Source organism: Eretmochelys imbricata, chromosome 2 (genome assembly GCF_965152235.1).
Source record: "Eretmochelys imbricata isolate rEreImb1 chromosome 2, rEreImb1.hap1, whole genome shotgun sequence".
NCBI classification, from domain to species: Eukaryota; Metazoa; Chordata; order Testudines; family Cheloniidae; genus Eretmochelys; species Eretmochelys imbricata.
In genome coordinates, this window is record NC_135573.1 from 183,427,147 (window position 1) to 183,449,013 (window position 21,867).

The following is a 21,867-nucleotide window of genomic DNA, read 5'->3' on the forward strand; positions in this document are numbered from 1 at the left end:
TCTCCCTCTATGGATACACCCAACCATTTTAGCATATTACCCTGGACCCTTGTCACCTCTCTTGGATAGGACACCAGTATCTCACTGAAGTGCTGAATGCTAGAGTGCTGAATGCTAGAGAGAGGTAAAAGAGGATAAGAACAGATGTCTAACCTCTATCCATTGACAGGAGATCATCCATGAGTGCCCCTGTAGCAGTTTTAGTTCCATGTCCTGGCCTGAATCTAGAGCCCTATTCTGCCAGGATGAGGGAGCAGAAAACATCTGCAATTCCCTGTCTCAATTCCCCAGGTACAGGGGCATCTCTAGCAAGCACAGAGACAAAATAACCAATTCCTATGCCTCCCCCTTCCCCTCACAGTTTTAGGCACAGGGGCAGGCAAAATGTAGATGAAGAAGCATGTTGTGCTTCAGCTATTCCCAGCTGACATATGATCCTTTTGGGACCATTTTCAGCTGGCACAAGTTAGACTGACTCTCAGGGCTAAAAGCTGCAGGGTGCAGCTCAGGGAATGTATTTCCAATTCATAATCAAATATACATTTTCTTAAACAATTGCCATCAAAGACTACAGTCAGACACCCTTGTCTAATGCTTGTTATAAGTGTGTTATGCTGAAAACACAAATTTTAAAATGCAAACTCACCAACCAAATACATTTACTGTACTTTGACTTTCCTCTCATGTAACAGGTTACAAATCATCTCATGTACCTACAATTTACCTGTAGACATTCCTAAAAAGTTGGGTGTCTTACACAAGTCAGGTGTCTTACACACTGGCAGGTGCAGAAATCCACAGCAACAGCTAGGGAACCCAGTCTCTGGGTATAAGAAAGAACAGATGCAAAAGTACAAAGTTTCCAGTGTGCATCTTACAAGCTTTACAATTGCTCCCTAGGCAAGAATAATATTCCCTACTGCAGAAGAAGTTTTTTTTTCCCCTGACCTGGTTTTCCTGACCTGGTAGCCCTCTAGGCAGGGCTAACTTCATACAACAATGGCTACTATCCAGATCTGTGACTCTTCCTCCTCTATGATACTCATATGAAACTGACCCCACAAAAGTTAACCTGAAATTGACAAATGTATTTGTAACAGACAACAAAACAACAAATCCACACAGATTACAACAACATTTCACTTACTGATAGTTTCACGTACAGCTGTTTCCAATTCCCTCTCCTTTTGAGCCAGCTGAGTATTAAACTCCCTCATCAACTGCTTTAAGGTGGAGTTGTGCTTTAGTTCATTATCTTCCTGTTCAATTCTGTACAACAGAACAAAAATAGTCAAGAAATTCATTACTGATCTGAAGCATATGAAGGAAAGACCAAAGGTAGTTTAGTAGTCTCTCCAAGACTCTTACTTAAGCATGGTTTTGCATCGAGGGGAAGGTTGGCTCTGGGATTAATTCCCTGGGGCCCAGGGAGGCTATTTGCTCCTTTCCTATGGGATGCACCTGGAAGACCCAGGTGTTCTGCCAAGATGGAAGAGACCAATAAAAATGAGTCATGGAACTTTTGCTCAGGGAAGATCAACATACTAATGCTCTGTATGTAGACAGCGTTATTAGACAAAACCTGGGTTGAGAAACTGTTAGGGCTCTCAACAGTATACCATGTTTTTCTGACACACAAGCACAAGCACACACAAACACAGAGGTTTTGTTTTTTTTAAAAATCAGCTTGTACCTCCTTCTTTGAAGTTCACTGCCTGAATTTTCAACTCCATTTTGGGTACAACCTAAGGCACCTTAAAGGTGGGCAACCTTTTAGAAGGTAGGGGAAGCATTCAAAAATCACATTACTTTTGCAAATTTAGGCCCATAGTTGTACTCTGCCTAAATCTTCTGAAGTATCATGTTTTCTTAACCTCCTTTCCCCATTCTCCATTTTGAGGACATTAAAACTGTGTGTATATTTTAAGATGTGTATTGAGAGGCACTTGTTACTCCTGGGGGAATTCTGCGCTACAGCACACATGCATAATTAATGAGCTCTGGAGATTTCTTATTCTGTGTGCAGAAAAAAGCTTCTGCCAAAATGTTGCTGCAGTTCTGCCTTTTTCCCCACCAGAGGGCGATGTGGTGATAGAGTAAAACTGCAGCTCCGCGACAGTGAGGGAAGAGACAGAGCTGCCTTTGCAGGAGACAGGGGTTATGGGGAGACAGACAGCGTGGGGCTGCTGAGAGGGTCAGACAGGGGCTCATAAAGGCTAGTCGGGGAGGACAGACTGGGGCAGGGGCTGAATGGGAGTGGAGGCACAGGGCCACGGGGGGAGGGAGGTGCAGAGACACATGGGGATGGGGATGCAGAGCTACATAGTGAAGGGGGTGGCTGGGTGGGGGCACAGAGACATATGGACAGGGGAGTAGCTGGGGGGCACAGACACACATGGGGACGGGGAAAAAGAATAGAGGGTGACTGGGTGGGGACACAGACACATGGGGCGGGGAGAGGGGACACGGGGATGGGCAGGGGATACAGGGAGTTACAGGGACAGGGGAGTGGCTGGGGGGGAGCACAGGGACACATGGTGATGGGGAAGGGGATGCAGAGCTACATAGAGACAGGGGAGTGGCTGGGTGAGGGCACATGGAGACAGGGGCAGATGTGTCTGACTGAATGGGAGAGGCTAGGGGTCAGCCAGGGTCTGCATGGGGGAAGATCCCTAACAATCCCCCCCTGACTCCCCCAAAAAACTGTTCCATACTTTTCCCACCCACACCCAACAACCCTCCAAGTTCACACCTAGGCTCCTTCCCAGCAATTTACTTCCCTCTAACTCAGCTCCTCCATTACCCCGGACTCTCCCAAGCCTTTGCACTGCTTCTGAGCGGTGCGGAAAATACAGTTCTGTATTGTAGTTTAACTTAATTATTTCTCAGAGTTCTGTATTAATATGCCTAGTAAGGAATCTATTTGTCAAAAAATATTTCCTAAATCTTTTTTGTTGTCTGTATTGTTACAGACATACTTGCTGACAGGTATTTTGAAATAAATGACCAAAAATAATTGAAACTGGTGTGATTATACTGTGTTATTTTGACAAATAAAATATGCAGAATTTTTAAATATTGTGTGCAGAATTTTTAATTTTTGGTGCAAAATTCCACCAGGATTAAGTTGTACAGGAAAGCTGCAAAAACATCACTGAGCCCAAACCAAGAGTGATATATATTTTTTTGCAAAATACTGTACTTTTCTTTGGTTTATGAAACTAAAGCTTATTTTTTCACTTGTTTGTAAAACATTACTTTCAAGTGCTTTATTTTTTTAAAAATAAATCCTTAGTAAAATATTAATCTCTATTTTACTGGTATCAAATAAGCTTAAAAATATATGTATTTATCTTCAGGTTAAAGTGACTAACGATCACTTTAAAAAAAAAAAGTTTAATGGACTAAGGAATATAGACAATACCTGATTTTCTGTTCCATTTCTTCTAAAGATTCCTTCTTCATTATATCTAGTTCCTGCTGATGCTCCTTCCGCAACGTACGCAAATCCTTCTGTACCTTGCTTATTTCTTTGCGCAGTTTTTGCTTCTCTCTGTCAGCTTCCTCCAGTTTAGCTTGCAACTCCTTTTGCTGAGTCTGCATATCACCAAGAAATTTCTGCAGCTCCAAATCAGACTTAGTCTCTTCTTTTACATTTTCTTCAAAAATTTTCAGCTGGCTATTTCTTTCATCCAACTGCTGCTGGAGACCTTGCAATTTTTCTTCATATTTAAAAGTTACCTCTTCCATCTCAACCTTCCATGCTTCTTTATTCTTTATTATATCATCCTCCAACTCTCTTATCTTCTGATCCAAAGACTGACTGACTTCATCTTTTTCTTGAAGCTGTTTCTGTAAGTTTCCAATCACATTTTCCATACCATGATATTTTTGTACTTGGGCTTTTAATTCTTCTCTGATGCTTGCTAAGTCATCACCACCTTGTGTGTGTTGATCCAGTAACAAAGAATATTTCTTATTTTTTTCCTCTATTTCTTTCTGGAGCCTTTTGATTACACTTTGTTCTTCTTGTAGCTTTTTCTCAGTACATTCCAATTTTTTAAAGAGTTCCTCCTGTTGGCTTTTCATTTTTAGCTTAGAGTCATTACTTTCTTGTTGCTCGTTCTCATACTTCTGTAATAATCCATCCTTATCTGTTAAGTCTTTTTGTATTACACTTATTTTCTCTTCATACATCTGTCGTACATTCTCTAGCACACTGGCTTTTTCTTGCTCTAAGGAAGTTTTTACATTTTCTACTTTTTGTATTATTTCTCTTTCCAAGTCTGCTGAATCTCTTATTAATCTATTTTTTTCTTCTAAATCCAAAATTTTGGCCTCTCTTTCCTGCATTTTTTGTTCTAAATCTTTTAACTGATTTTCCATAGATAGCTTTAACTGTTGTTCCTTTTCTTCCATTTGAGAGGTCAACTGCTTTTTAACAGAAGCTATTTTTTGTTCCGCCTTTTTCTTCAGGTCTGCTAATTTGATAGTGTTTTCTGCATTCATCCTATCTTCCAGCATCTTCAACTCTTCTTCTTTGCTTTTTATCATTGCAGTTTTCATTTGTTCAAATTCTCTCTGCTTTGTATCGAGTTCAGCTTTCACTGAATCCATTTGCTTTTCAAGACTTAGCACTTTTTCTTCAGCCTCCTTGAACCTGTTGTCCTTTTCGACAACTACAACCTCAGCCTGTTGAAGTTGCTGAACAAGCTCTTTTTGCTCACTGTCTCTTCGCTCGTTGTGCCTTTTAAGTTCTTCCATTAAAGAATCATTTTCCGCTGTTTTCCGAGCAATGTGTTCCTCCAGCTCAGCAGTTCTTGCCGTTTGGATTTTTAACTCTGCAGTTAATTCTCCTTCTTGCTTTTCCCTTCTCCTCTGCTTTTGTTCCATTACAGCTTTCAAACTATCTAAATTCCTGCTTTGCTTATCCAGCTCTTCCTTCAGTTGATTTATTTCTTCATCCTTTCCACCAGCTTGGATATTATTTAATTCAAGCTTACTTTGTAATTCTTTAATAGTATTGTGATTCTGGGTAAACCTTAACTGTGCTTTTTTCTTCCATTCTGACAGTTTGTTCATCCAGTGGTCTACCTGCTCCAAAGCTGATGCTTTTTCCTGACTCAGTGACTCAACCCTGGAAGATAATTCCTGCACCTGATTCAATAATTGCAGTTGATCCTCTTGGTGTTGCTTGCTTAACAAAGATATGGCTGCTTCTTTTTCTGTTAAACCTACGCTGTTTTCAAGTTTGACATTTAGTTCAGTCACAAGCTTGTTGAGAGCACAGATCTCAGATTCTTTTTCCTTAAGCTCCTCTCTCATTGAAGTGACACCATTAATATTTTCAGATAATTCTTTCCTTAACTGTGTGATACAAGTTTCCTTCTCTGTTGCAGCCTGTTGCTGATGCCCTCCTTCTTTTTGCAACAGCTCCTTTTCTGTTACAAGTCTTTCAATGTCAGCTTTCATGAGTATAATTACATTTTCCTTATCTTGTAACTGTTGTGTGGACTCCTGCAAAGAGCTATTTACTGCAGTATGATGTTCTGTTATTTGTCTAAGTTGTGTTTCTAGTTCAGGAATTTTACAGTTTTTAATTAATATTGCTTTTTTAATTTTTGTAGTTTGATGCTGACAATGTGCAATTCTGGAAATTACTAAATTAATTTTTTCAGTACATTTTTCAATTACTTCATTGGTTTTAGTTTGCAATAAAGCGTCAGCTTCCTTCCAGTAAATATCTAGCTGTGCTGATAGTTCGCTTGACAACCTCTCAAATTCAATTTGTTTTTGCTGACTCGCCAAATGTTTATCCTCTAGTTTTTTCTCATAATCCTCACGTTCTTTACAGTATGAGGATTCCAGAATTTGGAGTTTTTCATCAGATGTTTTCAGCATATCTGTCAGTTCTGTAACTTTGATCTTGTGTTTTTCTTCCATTGTTTTCTGCTCCCTGAGCTGTTCCTGTAATACAGCCCTGTCCTTCAGAGAGTGACTGAGGTCATCTTCTAGTTTTTCAAGTTGTGCTTTGAGATCACTTTCACTTTGTGACAAGGTGTTCACCTGTGCCAATAACTGCTTTAGTTGTTTTTGCAATTCATTCCAAGATTCGTCTCTCTTCACTTGTTCTTCCTTCAGCCGGGTGATCTCGATGTTAGTCCCCTCTTTCTCAGCACTGAAGGTGGCAAGCTTCTGTTTCAGGTCTCCAACTTCCTTCTGTTTTTTATGTAGTTCCGTTTCGTGCTTTTCCTTGAGCTCTTCCACCTGCTGATTGAGTTTTTTTCCCCATGTTTGAGCAACTTCTTCTAGTTCCTGCCTATGAGCTTCTGCAAGACTTTCTAGTTGCTCCTTCTGATTCATTTCCAGTTTTGACACAGCATCATTTATTCCAGCTGAGCTGGCATGTGCCATTTCCAGCATTTTTGCACTGAAATGTTTCTCTTTCTGACTGAATTCCAACTGCTTGTTTTCAAATTCTTTTTTCAGTTTAGCTTCTTGTTCTGAAAGTTTCTTCTTGAACGTTTCTTGCATCTCTTTTGCTTTTTGTTTGATTTTTTCCATCTTGGTTCCTTGTTGTTTAAAACTATTTTCATATTCAACTTGTAAAGCACTAATTCTCTCCTCTTTGGCTGATATCTTCTGTTTGAGCTCTTCCACCTGTTGGCTCTGCTGCTTTTCTAGTTGTTCAAGTTGATTTTCCTTCTCAACCAAATCTCTCTTTGCCTGATCAATTTCTGTACTGAGATCTTTCAGTTGAGAGTCATACTGTTGCTTTAGAGAGGTTATTTTCTGCGTGTTTTCTCTCCTCTGGTCTTCCAGCTGCTGCCTCAAGTCATGTACCTGGGATATGTAAGAGTCTAATTCAGTCCTAACTTCATTCAGCTGTGATTCAGCTCTTAAAATCTGTTCTTTAAGATGTGATTTTTCAGCTTCCATATTTATCAACTTTTGTTGCAGCTCTGTTAACTGTCCTTCATAAACCTTTGCCTGCTCACTGGAGATATTTTGGTGTGACTGGCAGAGGTCTCCTAGTTTAGCAGACACTTGCTTAAGTTCAGCTTCAGATATTTCAAGCGATTCCTTTAGTTTATGTTCTTGTGCTTTTAATTCCTCCAGATGTTTTTCTTTTTCTTCCAACTGTACCTTGAGTTGGTTAGTTTCTTCTGTGTGTGCCTTCTCAATTTCTTGGACAGATACGTCATGCTCTTTAACCATCATGTCAATTTTTTCCTGGTAGTGGTTTCTCTGTTGTTCCAGTTTTGCCTCAGACTCCTGCTTTGTTTTATCTACATCATCTTTCAATACAAAGTGCTCTTGTTCTAGGTCATGACGTATTTTTAGTGTTTCTGATAACTCGAAAGATAATGCTTCTAGCTCTGTTTGTTTCACATCAAGCTTTTCTAATGTTTTTGCATTCATCTCTTCTATGTGTGCACGGAAAACTGACTCTTTTTCTTTCAACATTATATCCATTTCTTGTTTATGTTTCTCTCTCAATTTTTCTATTGTGGACTGTTGCTGTTGCTTTAAGATTTGCAGTTTTTCTGTCCAAAGTTCTTCCTCCTGCTGCTTCATGTTTTCTAGCTCTTCCTTGTGCTTTTCAACCATTACAGTAATTTCTTTATTGTGCTTGTTTTTTTCAGACTCTATCAAAGTAGTTAGTTCCTCCAATTGTCTTTTGTCATCTTGTGAATACTTTGCAAGGGAACTTTCCAATTCAAGAATTCTCTGTTGAAAGAAGATTTTAAAAGGTGGTATGAATAAACAATGTTTAATATAAAGAATTGTAATGCCTGCTTAATTATTTACCAGATTCAAATTCTACAAATTCCAACTGTCGCCCACTTAAAATAATCATCATCAACAATACACTAAAACAAACAGAATCAATTTGTTTTACGTAAGCCATTTATTGTATTGTCAGTTATTAATTTTGTTTCCACTAAGTTATATGGTAATAATAAAATAAAAGAAATCCTTCTATTTCACTTATATTAAAAATTTAAATGTGATAACTTCTTTGAAAGGGTTTTAAATAATTTAATAAATACATGAGGTAAGTCATCAGAACTGCTCTGAGCTTGAGAGGCTGATGGCTCTGGTTCCAGTAGTTTGAGTGTCAGCAGGTGCTCAGTAGCAGTCGCACACATCTGATAACGTACCTTATTTCTGGCCTTTACACTGTTGATATTGTAATCCTTGACCTGTTTTGAGCACAAACTGCCAATTTAGAATAATTCTGTAGTGGTTTAGTAATGTATAAAACATCCGTTAGGTAACAAGTAGATAAAATTGTTTTACTTGTGACCTAAAGGGTCAGATCCTTCAAACTCTCACTCAAGCAAAGTCTTATTCACTTGATCATTATTTATTATTAACATTTATATCATGGTACCACCAAGAGGCCAAAAAGATTGACCTCTTTGAGCTAGGCAAGCTATACAAAAATTCTGCCTGGGGAATACAAGTTCATGCCCTAGGCATGAATATGAAACAAGCATATTTCCATGTTCTGCCATTTAACGCTCCACAAAATTATAAACTGCAGCACATCATGGTAACAGTTTAATTTCTGGTGCTGCAAAAATACATGTTTTAAGTATGACAGTCTTTCATCATAGCAAATTCATATAAGTCTACCATATCTACTAGCATGAAACTTAATATGCAGAAAAGTGGTTAGTTAAAATTTTGACTATTTTACTCACAGTTCTAGATGTCTGTATTTCTTGCTGCATGTCCTGAAGTTTCTTCTCACACTCTGATTGTATTGCTTTTTTCTGCAGTTCTAATTCTTCTAATGCCAGGGATTCCTGTTGCTCTTTTTCTTGTACTGTCTGTAAACACTCGCTTTGACTTTTTTCCTGTGTCAAAAATTATGAATAAAACAATATTGCACAAAAGCAACCTCCAGTAAGTAACTCTTTTTACACCATGATATGGATCTAAAAAGCAATTATCAAAAGAAAAGGAAATCTCATTTCAAAGGACTATATAACTACATTTTCTACCCACAATCAACTTTGTTTTTCATATCAACATAAACATAAAATTTGCAAAATCCCCACACCAGCAGTAAATAGAAAGTTTTGCCAGGTAAATAGCCACAAGCTAACATACTTATAATCCACCATCTTCTGCAGAATCTATACTTTCAAATAAAAATTAAGCTTCTAATCTTCATGATTGAGAGAACAATCTTAAAAATGTGAACTGAGTGTTAATGCAGCCTAATTGTATCCGTGTTGGTCCCAGAATATTAGAGAGACATGGTGGGTGAGGTAATATCTTTTGTTGGACCAACTTCTGACCTGAAAAAGGGCTCTGTGTGGCTCAAAAGCTTAGAACATAAGAACGGCCATACTGGGTCAGACCAAAGGTCCATCTAGCCCAGTATCCTGTCTTCTGACAGTGGCCAATGCCAGGTGCCCCAGAAGGAATGAACCAAACAGGTAATCATCAAGTGATCCATCTAATCGCCCATTCCCAGCTTCTGGCAAACAGAGGCTAGGGACACCATCCCTGCCCATCCTGGCTAGTAGCCATTGATGAATCTATCCTCCATGAACTTATCTAGTTCTTTTTTGAACCCTGTTATAGTCTTGGCGTTCCTAACATCCTCTGGCAAGGAGTTCACAGATTGAGTGAAAAAATATTTCCTTTTGTTTGTTTTAAACTGCTGGCTATTAATTTCATTTGGCGACTCCTAGTTCTTGTGTTATGAGAAGGAGTAAACAACACTTCCTTATTTACTTTCTTCACACCCGTCATGATTTTATAGGCCTCTATCATATTCCCCTTCAGTTGTCTCTTTTCCAAGCTGAAAAGTCCCCGTCTTAATCGCTCCTCATACGGAAACTGTTCCATACCTCTAATAATTTTTGTTGCCCTTTTCTGAACCTTTTCCAATTCCAATATAATCTTTTTGGAGATGGGGCGACCAAATCTGCACCCAGTATTCAAGATGTGGGCATACCATGGATTTATATAGAGGCAATATGATATTTTCTGTCTTATTATCTATCCCTTTCTTAATGATTCCCAATATTCTGTTCACTTTTTTGACTGCCACTGTGCATTGAGTGGATGTTTTCAGAAACTATCCACAGTGACTCCAAGATCTCTTTCTGGAGTGATAACAGCTTGTGTCTCTCACCAACAGAAATTGGTCCAATAAAAGATATTACCTCACCCACCTTCTCTCTCTGAGTGTTAACACAACTGCAGGTGCTGGCCGATTCAAGTGACTCATTATCTCAATTAAGCAGCAAGGCATATAAAAACCAGCTGCAGTATCCATACTGAATGTCTCGGACTCCTGGAATGCCTGGGATACACTTACCAGGGTCCAATAGAGATTACTGAAAGGCAGTGAGATTTAGGGGTGAGACAAGGGTTTACCATACAGACAGACTTCTATTCCCACCCAGCTCTGCCAGAAGTAATCTTGTACACTGTAGGGATGCTTACAAGAGCTGCCCTCATCTTCTCCTGGAACTCCTTTTCTTGAACCTGTAATCTCTCATTTAGCTCTTGCTCTTTGGTAGCCAGATCTCTTTTATGCAATTTCTCTAGCTCAGCAACACGCTCTTCTGAAGACTTCTGTAAATCAATAAACAAACGTCCCTTGCATTATTTCTCATATAGTGGAGGAACAATGCTACTGTGAGTAACAAAGGGAATTGTCTAATTGCTTCCCTTTAACAGGCAACATGTTACTCAACATGCATAAGTAAAAGACATTAAAATTACATATTAAAAGAATAATCCCAAAGAAGAAGTTATTTTAAAGTTTCTGAAATGCTTTTCCATGCTTTGTCACCTCATGCATAGTGCTAGTGACAGAATAACCAAACTCTGAGGTCTTTCCCAACCATGCTCCCAAACCCATTTATGGTTTTAATTTTGTTTTAAATTGGAGAAAATTTTCTCACAGCTTTAGGATATAAGCTACTGTCTGTAGCTCCCTTTCTATGCTCAGTAAGTCAGTTTCATAAGCCAACATTCAGGACAAAGCTCAGCTGGTGAAATCATAACCAGAGATACTGTTTAGTCAGATTTGAAGGCCTACACAGGTAGGTAAATTATTTATGTAAACAAGTTTATAAATCCTCCCCCAGCTACAAACCACATTCACCTAAAACACCATATTAGAACTATAGTGTGGCAATCTATTACCATAGAAAAGTTAATAACGTAACAAATAAACACAAGAAATTGCTGTTCAAATTGAAAATTATTAGAAAAATAAGATGGAGGAACACAGATTTATATCCGAATACAGTGGATGGAATGAGAGCACATTCTACAAAAGCACACACTGTGGCAGGCTTTTAAAATCTTTAGACTTGTTAGATTAAAAATGCTCAATAAAAAGTACTCTAGTTTAAAAATCATAACCATAATAGAGACAAAAAAACCCTGATATGTTAACCATACTCCGCTTTCCTTTGTAACAAACAGCACTGGAATATTTTAAGAAGCCAGTAGAAAAGCGGTGTCTATCGTGACTATTTCAGGTGCGCTGCCAGAGACACTGATTAAACAGCGTGCAACCAAGAGGTCAGTTCTGAGCCGTTTGTGTGCATTTCCTTTCACATCCTAATGTTGAGGTTTCACAGGCTGCCAGAGAAAGGGACAGATTAATTTGGGAAGGTTTAAATTACTGCAGTATTTTATTACTGAACACATTTTTCCTTAGAATTTATTTTTTTTCTATTAAACAGTGAGGAGTTTGAAAACAAGCCCGGATACGTTAACACATTTTACAGCCAAACCTTTGTTAAATTAAAGCATTAATTTAAAAACAAATGATACATACTCAGCCTTAACTTTTACCTTCATAATCTCAACCACCTCCTGCTTCACCCTGGTTAACTCTTGTTGAAGGTTTACACGTTCTTCCTCACTTGTTTTTTCTATTGCTTTAATTTTTTCATCCATCTCTGCTTGCAGCTTTTTCCGTGCTTCCTCTACCTTTTGGGCTGTACTCAGAGCCTTCTCAAGCTCTTCAAATGCTGCAAGAAAGAAAACAAAGATATTTCATATTCCAGAAATAATTATTTTCCTTGATATGTGCGCAGGGCTCCTACTGACTATAAGTTACACACCAGACAGAAGAATCTGACCCTAACAATCCACCGTATGCTAACTTGGGCTCATTAATCAGGAAGGGGAAGAGAACAGAACAGTAGTTGCGAATTCCTAGACCACTACTGCATTTAGGTTACTATATATTTTGCTCACCCAGAATCAGAATGAAGTGCACCAACTATAAACATATTAAACCACAGCTCTTCCTCTAGCTTTCTTATCCTGACTAACTGAAAAGGACTGAAGAATGCGCCATGAAGAAAAGGTAACTTATCACCAGTTTATTTTAAAGAAATCTTCCACTAGAATTATTGGTAGAATAAGTAGAAAGCCAGGACTGGAATGTATATCCACTTATCGTTACATATTTTTATTATGTATTAAAAAACATCCAGATATTTTACTTGCCCATGAGTTTGAAAGGTGAAAGACACTTTGCATTTATGGTGTTTGAATTACATTTAAAAATAAAGCTTTTAACTATAATCTTCATTTCTGAGCCTACTCCTGCATTTTCAAGAGACTTATTTTCTTAAAATAATTATGTTCACCCAAATTATGACTTTTTGGAGTTAAATTTCTTGAGAAAGCTTTTTTGTGAGTCCTCATAATGGGAACTAGAAAATGATATTTTTTTCTGACAGTAGCAAAACACTGACTCAGATTTTTTTTAAAACCTCCCTCCTGCTTTAATGATCAGAAGAACTGAAGTGTTTAAATACATTATAAGCATTAAAAACACTGGAGATTCTTTTTTGCACGTTTTTTATATATAGTATACCAATATAAAACAGGGTGGAAATGTACACTCTGCTCAGTCAGCGCTGCTAAAAAGAAGTGCACAGAGCTCTAAGACAAACAGCTCTGCTAGTGCACAACCCCGCAGCCCAACCAGGCATGCACCTTCTGGGGTCAGCAATAGTCCATATCCCCTATTCCACTTTCGCCAGTGCATATAAATCAAGTATGGACTAGGGTTGTGACCTTTCTAGCTGCTGGTAACTGGACCCCCGAGGCCCTGTCCTCTACCCAGTCTCTTCCCCCAAAGCCCTTCCCTTGCTTCATCTCCTTCCTTGAGGCCATGGCCCTTCTTCGCCTCTTCCCCAGACCCTGTCCCCTTTTCCACCTCTTCCCCCAAAACCCCATTGCATGCTCTTTGCCCCCATCGAGTGCTCCTTCCCCCCATCCCTCGTTGTCGCTTCTTGGATCATCTCTACCTCCCTCCTCACCTGCTAGGCTCCCTCTGCTCCAGGGCTGGGACAGGAGCTGCTGCAGCCTGACAAGGAGTCTGCCTGCAGGTAGGAGACAGCCCTGGCTGAGCAGGGGCTGGTGCAGGCTAATGACCCAGCGCTTACCTCTGCCCCATGGTAACCTACTTTTGGTGTCTGATCAGTACATCTGACCCAGACTGCCAGGTCCTCTTTTCAACTAGACTTTCTGGTAAAAAATCGGGCACCTGGCGAACCCTACTATGGATACAGCCTGCACTGGTGCACTTGCATGGGCTAGAGTGATCTCCCTCACTTTCTCCTGCAAACCTATGTACAGCCAGCTATAGTTTGTCCGTAAGTCCTTTACACAGAGTATCCACAATGCCAGTGTCACAAATTACCTTTTTTAAAAAAGTAACAGTTTTTACCAGAAGTAGATTCAGAAATAAAAACTGCCATTAAAAATTTCAAATTTATTTAACTTTTTATTCATAAGATCATCTCACACTTTCAACACTTGGGCTGAGTAATATATGCTGCAATGTCATGTAAGCCATTTGTTAATTACTGGGGGGAGTGCATTTGCCATAGCCTGCAGATCCATCAGATAAAAGATTTCAAGTTCACACTAGGACTGACTACTAAAATGTAGCAGTTTAGCAACATGCAGCAGGCCAGCTCCGTCACCATAAGCAGAAGCACAATGCTGAGGGGAAAGTTAGATAAGCTGGTGGATAAAAGGTCAAGGGTACATGACAGCACAAGGAAGCAACACTTCACAGGAAGACATTCTGTTCTCTAAAAGTGAAATTCTATGCATCTCAGGCACTTTTGGTATATAAGCAAGAACCTAATATTTTTATTCAAGGTAGTTAATTCTAGTGTAATATGACACTCAAGTGATCATTTCAAACCAGCAGGAGGTTAAACTAGCATCCTTCCAGTTAAACAAAACTGACTAATTTTGCACCTATCAGGACTTTTTTTTTTCCCTACTGAGGCTATAAAACTGTAATAATAAGCCTTGTTTGTTCATTAAAACATCTCTAGGCTGAACCCAGAAAGCAAAGTCCTTCTCTCCACTAGCACAGGGACTACTAAAACAGACATGTTAAAATACAAACATTTGGAACAACATTAAAGTTAATCCTCTCTAACGTATCTCAGCAAAACACAAATTCAAGAAATATAGCAAACAATACTATAGTCTAGCCTTGCAAAATCCCATTCACCAGCTCACCCTCGTCAAATAGGCATCTTTTGTGTCCATTGTGACTAAAGCCATCAATGCTGTAGAATCTAAGCTTTCATTTTTTTTAAAAAAAAGTCTGTGTTAGAGGAAAAGTAGGGTAACTTTTATTATTTTTACCACCACCACCACCACCACCCCTTGCACTGGCAAGTTCTTGACAATTTTTTAAACACTGCTCTACAACAGTAAGTACACATGGTGAAAATATCTAATTTTTTAAAATTTCATTTAATGTCAGTCTGTATTATCAAGGGTTCCTGATAACCAATACTTCAAGAGTACTGATGCGGTAATCTTCAACTACAATACCGCCAAGGGGCGAAAACTAGAGAATACTGCACTGAGCATGGATATGAAAGAGACTGAGGAAATACAAATTTCATCTGTTTCAACCAACTCACAACTGCAGAGAAGAGCAACTCAAATAAGCAATATGACAGTTACACTCAATATACTTATAGTGGTTGTTTTGTGCATTTAACCTAATATTAAGAAATGCATATACTAGAATTCTTATTAAGCATGCTCTTGTTCTCTGTAAACCATGAAGGGTAAATTAAAGGAGAATTATTTAAATTGTCAAAATGAATACCAGTATGACCTACAAAGAGATGGAAAAATAAAACACTATATAATTTGCCTAATAAAGGCAGAAATAATTGCATGATTCTACTTGGTACTAAAATAGATTATTATCTTTAACATTAAATGGATATCTAGAGTGTTCAAAATGTTGAATAGTGAGGACTTATGCCAAGTATTTAATAATATGTAAGAGACTGAGGTTTTCAAGTGCAAGTTTACAAACACCCTGGCTACTTTTGATAAATTGTAACTTGACAGCCAAATATTGCAGGGATTTAGAAAGTTAGTTACAATTCGTTTAGGTAAAAAGACTGAAGTTTGACATTGCCTGAGAAGCACAGAATTTACTTTGTAGAGCCTGATTCAAGCACCCATTGTGTGATGTAAGAAAAAGAGAGCCCTTACCCCAGTCCTGTTCATACAAGGCTTGGGAAAGGCACCACAATTCACTTATTGGCATGTGTGGATGCACAAAAATAAGATGCTCTGTGAGATTTCAGTATATAATGCACCCTGACTACAAGAAGTTGAACTGTAATTATCAAATAGGGAGATTTACATACTTGTGATTTTATGTAATATTTATTTACAAAATAAGCTTATATATCATGTTGCTACATAATCATACATAATAGTGAATATTCACCAGTTTAAGTTATTTGTATCAAATGAAATAATGGTCCATTTCATCAAGGTCACCTAATTAAAATGATGGTTTAACTATAAAGGAAAAGCTACAAAGGAAAGAAAGTGAACAGATTTATGATTCCAGGTAAGTTAAAAATACAGCCTGACATATTATAACATGCTGTATTTAAACAGATAAATCGTCACTATGAATGATACAGTAGCTATACAAGTGTAATGAAAGTAAGTTTGCACCTATCTTAGCCATATCTTACTTAACATAAAACAAATTTTCTTTCCACAAATATTCACTTTCACGTTCCCTTCTGGTTAAGTAACAATACTTTGTGAAGATAAACAAGTCTAGGAATACAGACATTCACCAAAATTGGCAACATGGTGAAAAGAGTATGGAACTTCAAGGACTTACTGTGCTAAACAAAATGTACAGGCCTGTCATAAATGCATGTAATAGTACTATTACAGTCATTACAGAAGAAGGCTGTGGCCTAAAAGCCACGTCAATTGCTCTATTACAATTAGTAATGAAGTAGTTTTACAACTTACAATTATAGTAATTTAATGCTGCTGAATCAAACTGTATTTTAAATAGTGTGTGACACTTTCATCTTAAACTGAACCTCGACATGACTGATTTTAGTCTTCATCCTGAATGATTTTCTAGAACGCACAAAGCAAGGAAAACCGAATAAAGGGGAAAAGCACAGAAACATCTCTCAGAGCTACTATTAACAGAAATTTTCTATACTCTAATTTGATTACTAGCTTTCTATCACTTGAAAACTAGGATCCAATATGACACAGCAAATGATCCAGAAGCCAAAACCATTCTTATTTTCATAGCGTGTTCAACAGTGTAGAATACTGTGCCCTCAAACCCATAGAAAGATCAATACAGCGAATGCAAGTGCTTACATGCTAACAGGACTGATACATCAAAGTGGTTTGTGGGTGTGCTGTTGGTCTGGGGGTTTTTTTTGGTTGTTGCTGCTGTTTTGGTTAAAAATAGATTTGGGGTGGAAATTTCACTTTCCCAAAATGCGGTGCTCAGCATAACACCCCTTGTAAGTCAAATTGTGTGCATCACCACAACAGTTAATTTTGCGAAGTACCAAGGGAATCATCCCTATCCTATTTTGAAGCTCTAAGTAAACCAAAAGAAGAAGCTATTTACGGACTAGTCTCCATACTACAAGACATACAACTGGTTTCAATTTTTTCAATGTTCTATTTCAGATAGCTACGGTAAAATACTTCATTCCTACAGGTGTACTAATTAAAGCACATTTTTCCTGCTAAGAGAAGTTAAAATACTAACAACTAACCTGTATGCACTTATTTTGAAAGAAACATTATTAAAAGCAAATACTACAAATTACACTTTACAATCTCTGAAAAACATTATCAAACCCTAATTTTATACAACCCTGATGCTAATATTTGCTTAGTTTTGAAATCTGGTTCTTATAAAGCTAAAAATTAAAAAAAAAAAAATCTAACAACTGGAAAAGTGGGTTTTCTAAGCCAGATGTTTGGTGTTTTCACAAGTTTTCCAAAGGTTTGCTAATAGACCATCTATGGAATTATATTTATTTTCTGTTTACCTTTTTTGGCTTTAGATGCTCAGTCAGTTTCTTTGCATCACTCAGAACGTACATGATTTACTCATGTTGTAAATCCTTCTTTATAAAGTTCTGTTCTAATTTTACCGAAATATAAAGTGAACTGCAATAAAATTTCTGAATCTGAACTTCTCATTAGATCTTAGCAACAGAATACATTTGTAATGTGCAGTTTATGCAGATTAAACTACTCATTTTTTATTAGCTGCATTAAATGCAACTTTCAGATGAAGTTTCTCAAAATGATTATGAAAGCAAACTGAATGCAAATAAAACTAAACCTTCTATAAGCTGTGCGGTACAAGGTCTCATTTTATTTTCCAAGGAATACATTTCCAAGGAATATAGTTTGGCTGTTAAATTAGTGCTAAATTAGCACGCACATTTAATATGTTACCCATTTTCTTGTAAAGAAAACTGATATGTGTATTTATATAACAAAACAGTTTAAAGCCTGGAACAAATAAATTATGCTTTGTGTTTATGTTCAGCTAGAAATACATTAGTGGATGTTTCTGATACTAATACTTTGAGGCACGGTCATAGGTTCTCCCCTAAAATGTAAAAGCCTAACTTGTTTCATCTTCTTCCCCACTCCACTCTCATATGTACATTCTCTCCTACGGTTGAGGTTACGGAAAATATGTACTACACTTCTGACAAAAATGCACTAATATTTTTCCCCTCCAATTTTCTCTGCTGAAAACTATACAAACCCACCAAATCACAGCAATCTTTCCTCGTGCAAAAAGGGATAGGTATGGTTGTCGTTCAACAATATTTCATCATTGGATTAGTGAATGCGGATGTCAAAGAAAACAATATAAAATGTTCTCAACCTGTAGTTATATTGGGAGGCAGAGACCAAACTGAACTTGCTTCCCCTACATAGCAGTGATGTTAGTAGGAAGGGGTAGAAGAACTTTAGCAGGACAGGGAATTGTTTTAATACAAAGACGAGATGACTGATGAGAGAGTGCAGACAGACCATGCTGAAGCTTTTTCCCATTCAAACATAAAAGCCAATAACCTCCAGAATTTCTTACCAGCTTTTTCAGATTTTTCTTTCTGTTCTCGTAACTCCTCGCCTTGGGTAGTTATCTGCTTGATATGAGCACGCAGCTGAGCAATTTCCTCTTCCTTCATTTCCATAGTTTCATGCATTTGTCGTTTTGTCTCTGCTATTACCATGCCCTAGGTAAGAAATGCTTCAGGTGAGACTAATACATAAATACATAGCATGTGCCAATCCATAAGGATCATCACAAACCTCACCACCTTCTGTTCTTAGACCTGGTATTCTCTAATCAACATATAGCAGAGCGTGTGTGTGTATGTGCATGTGTGTATTTATATATATAAAAATAAAAACCCAAAGCACTCCACTGCATACATCTTTCTCTAGGGAAAAGATGAGAAAACAAAAATGTGACAGTTATTAAGTCACAATGCTTAATACACTACTGGAAGGCACTCATATACTAAGGTGATGAGTGCAGTACATACAAGAACCCATATAAAATAGAAGCCATTAAAACTCTTCCTATCTCAAACACATGACGGGTATTATTACTTCACTGATCACTTTTTACCATATATGTACATTTCCAAATCATATTTTAGATACTATTTTTTGCATAACCTAGCATTATAACTATCAGTTAGAAATTCACCTAGACTACTAATCACTATGCTGTGTCTTTTAAAAACATGTCCCAATCAGCTCTAAACATTCTTCCAACATCAAATCTGAACTACTAGTCAACCATACCAAAGCATTTACAAAATACTGCCTTCTAACACCAGTTTAACTTTTAACAAGCCAACAAAACATTATTAATCTGAAATGTAAAATAAAACCAAACCACTACTAAGAGCAGTTGTAATAGAACTAGAACTAGAGGTCAGACAGTTTGAGCTTGTATAAATTTTATCCCAAAGCTGAAAGTTTAAAGAAAAAACGCTGCCTTATTTACCTTATCTTGTTCTAGCTGCTCAATCAAATTCTTTGCATCGCGCAATTGAGTAATCAGTTTAGTTTTCTCAGCCATGTGAAGCTCCTGAAAAACCACAAGAGATGAAAAAGAGTTAAGCATTCCCACCATTAAGAAAAAGTTTCCTCTTTTTCAAGTCCGGATAATGCAAGCAAAAGTCCCTAATTGTGAGACAGAGAAGAAACTAGATTTTGTGCTGTTTCTAAGCAGCCTATCACACAACTCACAAGCCAGGGCAAGGTACTTGCCAGTCCCTGTTGTAGTTTAAACATCTCTGTGGGGTGGTCTAAATTATGGCAGCCTCCCGGGGCTATCCTGTGGCTGGCAGCGTTACCCAGAATATCTGCAGAGCCACATGATGCAAACCCATCCCAGACATACCACCCCCCCACCCCCATCCCAAGGCTCGAAAGTGGGTCTGAAGAAGGCAACATTACAGCTGCCTTCCACAGTTCTTGTGCTGGAAGAATCCTTTCCTATGCCCAAAAGCCAGTTTATGTTGATCCAGCCCTTTTACTTGGTATAAGCCAGGGTGAGGATAAGAATCTCACCCAAGAAATGGAAACAAGATTCAAATGCTCATCGCCCTAAAACAAAATAGGCAAACTATTATAAATACATTCTGCACTTACTAAGAAATCCCATGTTTATTTTGATATGTTAAAAAAAATCTGAAAGCAGGAACTTTATATCTATCCACTTCTTCCTTCATACAAGCTATCTTTAGGTAAGACGTTCCCTTCATTATACTAAGCCTCAAAATATTTCTTAATACTTCACTGTGTTTTTGCTGTTAGTGAACTGCAAAAAAAACTTGTTTTATATCTTGATATGTTCTTTCAGACATGTATCAGTAGCTTTTTATTTTTTCATTTTTGTGCAGTATTCTATTCCAACTACCAGAGATGTCTAGCTTTTCCAGTGACACAATTGTTTAAATATTAAAATATTACAGTGATTAAACTTCTGACTTACAAGGAAAATTTCTGAGTCTGGGTGATATAATATAGTTGTGACAAAACACTAAAATGAAACTTTTAAAAAATTTAATTAAGGTAGAGTTAATAGTGTAAACATCAACTGAAAACACTATTAGAACTTCGCAGTTTTAAGATACCAAATGTTTGAAAGTCAGGAAATTTGAAGTGAAGTTTCTCCAAACAACCTAACCTCTGAATCCATATGCCTGTCACCAACCCAATTATAGGGAATATTGGTCTAAGTATTAGATATTTACTTTTCACATCTGACTATAAGTGAAAATACTCCTTGCTTAACTGCTGGTTCAGAGAGTCTGCACTTCTTCCTCTACAGCCAACTACGAATCCTCTGACCTTTTCTGGGATCCCTCCTCCTCTGCCCCAGCATCTGCAATGACCTCCTGACTTCTGCTGTCCCCTACTACTCACCGAGGCCTATGATATAGCTATAAGGAAACTTCTTGCCCTAATGATCCTCCTGCTAAGACAATGATCACCCAGGCCCATTATGGCTTCCTGCCTCCCCATGAACATCTAAAGATGGAGGCAGATGGTGAGTGAATGCATGGTTGGCTGAGCAACACACACCTAGATAGGAGATGAGCCTTCTACAGGGAGGGGGCAGAAGTGCAGGGGTCGATGCCAGAAGCAGCCACCAGAAGGGAACAACAGGAGCCTGGGCTGCAAGCTTGGGATTCTTCAAATACTGGCTGCAGATTGATTTTCCTTAAAGGAGTCCTGTAAGACTTATTTATTTTGTAAAGTGCTTGATAACAGATGAAAAATGTTATAGAAATATCATTGGCATATACTACATTAGTAGTGTTGCAAGCAATATTGTGCAGTTACATCTTTGTTTCCCGTGGCAGCTTGGCACAGCAGCCACACAGTATTTGGTATTGATCAGTTTCATGACCCATGCCATATCAGAACAGCTGTGTAAATTAATTAAATGATATCAGAACTCTTGCACTACATTAGCTGATACCTATCAAGGGTTAGGGATTTTACCATACCTTCATTTTCTCTAATTCCTGAAGTCTCTCTTCTAGTTGTTCCTGCAGTGCTTCTTTCTCATTGGTTAGCTGTGCAGAGCGTTCCTTGTGCGATCGGATCATCTCTTTACATCGCTGAAGCAAGTTCTCTTGACGTTTCACTCTCTTAATCAGAGTTTCTAGTGTTTTTGCAGAATCTCCATCACCCTCTACAGACAACATAATCCCATTACTACAAGCACTACTTTTCCAAAATACAGATCTTTTATCAAGACTCCTTGTAATAATACTAACATGACTGACTACCTAGATAGAAGTTCTGGATACAAATAGGGAAAGCACCTAAAAGCGGCAACAGTGATTTTTAACTATAAACAGAAATTAAACGGTTTACTCCTCTGGGAGTGTCAGAGGAGAGAACATTTAAAAAAACAAACCAACCCCAAACAGCAACGTTACAACTGAGTTTAGAGTTACTTGTAGC

At 37.9% G+C, this 21,867-nt stretch overlaps 1 protein-coding gene across 5 annotated transcripts in view; it reads right to left on the reverse strand.

Annotated features, from left to right (window-relative positions):
• Window positions 1-21,867, reverse strand: part of GOLGA4 (golgin A4) — a 103,573-nt gene that overhangs the window by 40,253 nt on the left and 41,453 nt on the right. For all 5 annotated transcript variants that reach the window (XR_013345283.1, XM_077811065.1, XM_077811064.1 and 2 more), the window contains 8 exons: window positions 21,405-21,592; window positions 19,391-19,474; window positions 18,461-18,608; window positions 11,842-12,020; window positions 10,474-10,605; window positions 8,712-8,867; window positions 3,425-7,731; window positions 1,148-1,269 (listed from right to left, as the gene is read on the reverse strand). Coding sequence is in view for 4 of the 5 variants with exons in the window: in XM_077811065.1 (XP_077667191.1) it covers window positions 1,148-1,269; window positions 3,425-7,731; window positions 8,712-8,867; window positions 10,474-10,605; window positions 11,842-12,020; window positions 18,461-18,608; window positions 19,391-19,474; window positions 21,405-21,592 (5,316 nt within the window). In the remaining variant the exon portion in view is untranslated. The remainder of the gene's footprint in view (window positions 1-1,147; window positions 1,270-3,424; window positions 7,732-8,711; window positions 8,868-10,473; window positions 10,606-11,841; window positions 12,021-18,460; window positions 18,609-19,390; window positions 19,475-21,404; window positions 21,593-21,867) is intronic.